Source organism: Echinops telfairi, unplaced genomic scaffold, assembly GCF_000313985.2.
Source record: "Echinops telfairi isolate 266 unplaced genomic scaffold, ASM31398v2 ScPeMD7_7420;HRSCAF=8458, whole genome shotgun sequence".
Taxonomy (NCBI): Eukaryota; Metazoa; Chordata; class Mammalia; order Afrosoricida; family Tenrecidae; genus Echinops; species Echinops telfairi.
This window is the reverse complement of record NW_022111320.1, coordinates 50,978,670-50,984,955: the sequence shown is the minus strand read 5'-3', so window position 1 is coordinate 50,984,955 and position 6,286 is coordinate 50,978,670. Positions and strand designations below refer to the sequence as shown.

The 6,286-nt window shown below is 61.7% G+C and overlaps 1 protein-coding gene across 1 annotated transcript in view; it reads right to left on the bottom strand.

Annotated features, from left to right (window-relative positions):
• Positions 1–5,233: 5,233 nt before the first annotated feature.
• BSN (bassoon presynaptic cytomatrix protein) overlaps positions 5,234–6,286 on the bottom strand; it is a 41,375-nt gene continuing 40,322 nt past the window's right edge. The window contains exons 7-8 of the mRNA XM_045297708.1: positions 5,369–5,500; positions 5,234–5,247 (exon numbers count right to left, since the gene is read on the bottom strand). Coding sequence (XP_045153643.1) covers positions 5,234–5,247; positions 5,369–5,500 — 146 coding nt within the window. The remainder of the gene's footprint in view (positions 5,248–5,368; positions 5,501–6,286) is intronic.

Genomic DNA, 6,286 nt, shown 5'->3' with positions numbered 1-6,286 from the left:
AGTGTAGGGTGGGAACAGGAGCAAGGCAGGCAGGCGGTGTCAGAGATTTCTAACTTAGGGGGCGTGGCCAGAAGGGAAATTTGCCAAGAACCCAATGTTTCCAGGCCTGAGGCTGGGCAGGCTGGGCGCTGTCCCCTGCTGGTCCCCTAAGTATTCAGTCTACTAGGCCTGTCCCCACCACAGACCCGACCCTCGGTGTCCAAAGATGCTGGGTGGTGGCCTCCTTCAGCCCCTAGCTCAGACAGTCCAGACCTGATCTCTGGGGCCAAGAGCTAGGTGGCCCAGGAGTCCAATGAGGGCTGGAGTGTCAGCCGAGTCGCCAGAGGGGGACCAGGAAGCCTTCCAAAAGGGCGTGGAGACCACATAGGAGAGCGTGAAAATTTTGGGCCCCTGAGAAATGCCACACCAGAGCGCTCTGGAGGAGAGCCAGGCTTCGAGGGGTCGGGCAGCTGCTGCTGCTGCCCTCCTAGCTCGGGGGCAGAGAAGTGAACAAGCAGTAGAATATTAGCGCTGCAGATGGGTGGGCAGGGGAGACAGATCCTGGGGACAGATACAGAGAGGACCACCCAGGACCCTTCAATTAAGTTCTGTCACTAAGAAGCTTCCTGGGAAACTCAGCCTGGAAGCCACTGTATCATGTCAACGGTCCGTCTGTGCTAGTCTCAGATGACGTTGTCAGCAGTCCTCAACATAAGGGCAGAACACCCCGTTTGTCCTGAACACTGCTCTGAGCCCTGGCCCTGGGCCAGATCTCCTGGCCCAAAGACCTTTGAGCCTCCCAGCCACAGGGAAGAGGCATGGAATGCGTCCAGTCCAGCCGGGAGCTGGGTCTAATCTCCAGAACACAACCAGGCCGGCCCCCCTGGGGGAGGAAGGGGCAACTGGCAGGCCCTGGCTCGGGGCTGAGGCAGAAGGAGCAACAAGAGGCAGCTAGGAGCCCTGCAGCACACTTCCAAAACACTCACGGACACACAGCCTGTGGGGGCTCCTGCGGCGTGTCTGGCCCCCAGCACCTTCTCGCCTGGCTTTGTTGGACAGAGAGACCTGTGGGGTGTGGGAGAAGTGAGGCCTCGGGCCGCCTGCCCCACAGTTTGCCCCGCTCAGTACTCATTGAGGCCGGCCCTCAACAGCTCGTGCAGACAGCGGCTAGCAGCACTCCTGAAGGAGAAGTTCGGAGGCAAAAAGAACTCCAAGAGAGAGGGGCGAGCATTTTGAATGGATGAAATCGTGCAAAGCGGCTGCGAGCTGTGCCTGCTGCGCTGTGGGGCAGGTGGCCACTCACCGGGCAGCAGCGAGTCCCGCTACAGGTCAAACATGCCACAGACTGAGAACGTCACACACACAGTGGGGGTTGGGGTGGAGGCCAGGAGTGGGATATGAGCATATCTATCCAGTTTCTCAATTGCATGTCTGCAATTAAATCCTTATATGTAACAAGGAATTTATTAAATATTAACAGTTGTCTTTGAGGGTTTATATTTCATTGCATAGAACGTTAAGAGTTGAGATTTGTGTGGCTGTGCCCGAGTTGGAGGGTGGCATCACCCCACCCCAGCCCAGGGAAGGGCCCTGGGGCATGTGTGTGTGTGGGGAAGGGGAGATGCATCCAGCCCACCAGGTAGGTGGCCAGTGCCCTGCTCCCCTGCACAAGGTGCCGGGCCCTTCCCTGGGCTGACAGCAGCCCTGGCCCCTCTGTTCTGAGCACGCCCACTGGAGATGGCTTACAAAGGGCTGGGGTCGCACAGTAAACAGGTGGGCTGAGGGGCCGCCCCCAGACCGCGCCCTGGGGTTGTGCTCTTGGTGGCTGCTGCCCACTATTGCTTCTGAGTCAACGTCTCCCCGTGCATGCGCAGCAGGGGCAGAGCAGAGAGGAAACCAAACCTTCAGCTGCAAGGTAGAGGTGGAGAGAGAGGGGCCGAGGGGGCAAGCAGAAAGGGGAGGAACAAGGGACCAAAGAAAAATGTTCATGAGGTATACACGTAAATTAAACTGGAATGATTAAGGCTGTTCTTGAAATCAAAAGAAATCCCCAGGTGGACGGACGGACGGACGGAGAGCCGGCTGGTCAAGAGGAGACAGTGGTAGAACCACCACCGGGGCGCTGATGACGGCCGGGGGTGGAGGAATGGCTTAGAGATGGTGGCAGGCGCCTGGGCCCACTGCCACCCACAGGCTGGGAGAAGCCTCAGCTGGCACCCATGCTGCTTGTCGGTGCTATGGCCTCTTGTTTCAGTGAAGAGACAGTGTTAGGTCCTAGTGTTTGTAAAGCTCTCCCAACCCCACCCTGGCCACACGGAGGTCTGCTCATGGTCATCCACAGAGCGGGGGGTAGGTGGGTGAGGGGCAGGGCCCTTTGGTCACAGAGGGGTCCGGGCCAGCTGGAATGTGAAGGAAACGGAGTCCAGGGCCCCCAGCCCTCGGTCGATTGGATGCCCCTCTCCAAGGCTGTGGAAAAACTTCTGGCATCGCAGAGGGAGGGCAGTGTCTGTCGGGAACGGGCAGCGTGTGCCCAAACTCTGTGTATAACGCAATGGAAGCCTGGCCGGCCAGGCCGTGCTCACGCCAAAAGGAGGCTGTGGGAGGCGCGGCAGGGCCACCGGGGGCGGGGCTTCCGGAGAGGGGGTGTCCAGCAGGATTCCGGAAAGGCAATGGGGCCCCTGGGCCAGTGGTCTCATTCGCCAGTTCAGCAAGCGCTTCCCGCGGGCAGCCACTGTTGGGAAAGCATCCTGTCCTTACTCGAGGAGCCTGCCCGCCTCGCCCCACCCGGTGTGAGTCCTGGGGGCCGGGTGTGCCAGACTGTGGGTGCTGGGCAGGAGAGAGAGGGGAAGAGGGGCAGGGAGGAAAGAGAGAAGGACTTTGTCAAGAACTATGGACGGCTGCTTTCCACCCTGAGGCTGAGTGCCTGCCAACCCAGCTCCTCCCCACGGACTGCTGGGCCACTGAGGCCAGAGGGGCAGAGGGGATCCACCCCCAGCCCACCCCCATGGGCCTGGGGGGGTGGGGTCACAGGGGTGATGAAAGAAGAGCCAGGTTGGTCAGGGTGGGCCTTTACGTTCACATCACACAGGCTGTGTCTCCTTCTCGGGGAGCGCGTGAAGTGTAGGCTTTTGTTGAAATGGCAAGACCTTCCCTGCCAGGCTGCTCCCAGGCCACTTCTAAAGAGCCACGGGTGCCATGGGATGCCACGAGACGCCACCCCCTACGATGCTGACCATGTGGCTCAGTCATCAGCCAACTGCCCAAACTGGAGGGAGACTCCTCTAACCGGAACACAGCCACGGTGCCTTTTCCGCCCTGCCCCTCCCTGCGACAGTGCCCTGCTCTGGTCTGGTCCATGCGCGGTTGGCCCGGGCACAGCTTCTGCTCTGACATCCACTCATTCCGGTGCAGCTCAGAGGAAACGTGGGGCAAAGGCAGGAAGAGCACCGGTGGGCACTGCGCTGTGGGCAATCTGGGGATCATTGCTTGTACCTGCCATGCCCATCGAAGCCAGCCCCTGCCCCAACCTCCCTCCTGACCCTCACCACTGGGGCTCGAGCTGTGCTGATTGTCACAGGCCCCCAGCCTCATCCTGGGTTCAGGACCTCACCTGGGCATGTCCCAAGGCCACCTTGCCTCCACCTGAGCAGCTCGGACCCCCTTCTCTGGCGCCCCCTTCTCTGGCCCACCCCCAACACAGCCCAGCGCCCCTGGCTTCACAGAACTGCTTATCGTCAGATATCATTTTTTTAAAATTTAAAAACTGATTTATTCTTTGTCCCTTAATGGACTGCCAGTTTTGGAGGGGCCAGGACTTGATTTTTCCCCTGCTGTGCCCCAGCACCCAGCTAGGATTTGACCGACATTTGTTGAGTGGGCAGGGTGGGGCGGGGTGGGGCTGCCCTGGAGCTGGGCTGCCTGCCGGCCAAGGGCTCCCTCAGAGAGACCTGGCTGGCTGCAGCCGGGCCTCAGCCACAGATGCCACATGCATAATATACCTGGCCACCGAGAGCAGGGAGATGGCAGAGGATGGGGCAGGGGCGAGCCCAGAGTCCTGTCTGTCTAAAGGACTCTGAGAGGCAGGCCTCCCTTCCTGGCACGCTGGACTCTCTCCCCTCTTTCTGAGGCATAGCCAGGCCAGGGGAAGCCCCAAGAGGTGGCCTCCCACCCTGCCTTGGCCCCTGCGGTGCAAATGGAGCCAGGCCTCCCACCCAAGGTCCTGCTACTCTCTCCCTGGGCTGACCTAGTCTGGGGCGCAGGCTCTCCGTCTTCTCTGCCTCCCCCCTCTCTACCTGTCTTCCATCTTCTGACTGAGAGCGCGGCCTATGCAGCCGGTGATGTCTTCGTGTCCTGCTCAGAGCCACTGAGCTCTGCCAGTTTCGGGACTCCAGGTTCCCATGACTGGTTGGCACAAAGGTGTTGGGGAAGGGGTGTGCTCCCCACTCCCCCACTTTCTACTCCTAGATGGCTTTGGACAGAGGCCCCTGCATGCAGACCTTGGTTTGTGGGCACATCTACTTCTGTGCCTTCTCCTATCTGCCAGCATCTCAGCCAGATTGGGGGGCCCAGCCTCCCAGGAAGCTGTGTGGCCCACCAGGCCCCACCCAGTTCACACATGCTGCATCTGAGCGGGTCTGGCCAACACGGCCTCAGCACTTCACCCATGCCCACCCGCCCCTGCGCCCCAGCGCTCCGCCCTGATGCTCACCGTTATACGCAGAGTCCAGAGCGGTGTCCAGGCCTCAGGCTCCAGAGATTTTCCCACAGCAATGACATCAGCTTCCTTCGTCTCTGCGAATGCCTGTGGAGCATTGGGGACTCAGCGAGGAGTGCCATCCCAGGGGACCCGGGGGCAGCTGGACACCCACCCTGCTCTGGGGTGGGCTGAAGAGGTGGTGGGGAAGGGCAAGGCAATGCTGGCCCTGGCTCCCCTTTGCTGGGACCCCTACTGAGCCGGACTCCCACTGGGGGCCCAGAGCTCAGTGCCCCTCGACGGAGTCCTCCCTCACACTCCTGAGGGAGGACACTACATCCCTGGCCCCACTGCAGGCTAAGGGCTAGAACCCTCCCAAGGAATCCCTTGGGATGTCCAGCTCCCACCCCCCACTCCCATTTCCCAAGGAGGCCAGGGCAGGCCCTTCACACTCACCCTGCCGGCCAGGTCACCAGAACGAGGAAAATTTTTTGCCAAAAGCAGAGACGGCTGTGCCAGGGAAAGAGAAGACTGACATCAGGGAAGCCGGCCAGACCCCTCCTACTCAGGGCCATCTGGGCACGGCCAGGCTCAGCCGAGGGGCCCCCTGAGGACCCTGGGCAGCGGCAGGTGAGTCCTCAGGCTGCCCTGTGGCATGGTGGCTGAGCCTAGAAATTGCCCGTGGGCAGTGCATACCTTCCGTCAGCTTGCCGGCTTGCTCAGCTGCCCCCCCAGGGAGGATCTTGGAGAACACGCTGTCCCCTTCGGCACCTGGCTGGCCAGCAGGAGCCCCTGGGGGCCCACTGGGCTTGGCTCCGGTCTTCACGCCTAGGGGGCAAGAAAGCACTGTGAGGGGCCAAGCGGGGTCAGGGTGGGTGAGGGAGTCGGAGCCCAGGTACCTTATGAGGGGGATGGAGGAGTGCTGGGAGGAAGGTCAAAACAGGGAGAAAAAGGGTGGCAAGAAACAGGAGGGTGAGGAAGGCGCAGGGAGGACTAGCAGGTGCGGGAGGGGAAGGGAGGGAAGGAAGGAGCCATGGTCTGGACCTTGGGCCCACGGGTCCCTCCTGGGTCTCTGCCCAGAGCTGCCCAGGATGTGACCCATTGATTCACTCTGGTCCTAGAACTCTACCCTCAGGTTGGCTTCCTGCTGGGGAGGTCTGCCGCCCACCGGGTGGGGGTCGGGGTAGTTCAGGGTGCAAGAGGGCTGGCTGTCAGCCCACCCAGGTCCTCTGGGCAGCAGGGTATGGGCTCACCTGTGGGTCCAGGTCCTGGAGGCGGCTGAGCCTGGGGTGGCTTCCCCTGTGGCGGGGCTTTGGCTGTCCCTTTAGTGCTGTCCGCCTGCTCTGCCCGAGGCTGCAACACAAAGCACACAGTTAAGATGCCACCTGTGGGCCCCCCACGACCCCCTCGCCCAGAGGCGGGGGAGGAGCACTGTGCTTGCACGTGGTGGGGGGGTTAGAGACACAGGAAGGTTCACACTCCAGACCCCTCCCACCCTGCCCCAGGGGGCTCTACTTACTGGTCCTGCAGACTGGGGACCTGTGGCTGCGGTGGGCCCTGGCTGAGCTTTCCCCACCGGCTGGCTGGCGGCAGGGGCCGGGCTCCGGGCGGCGG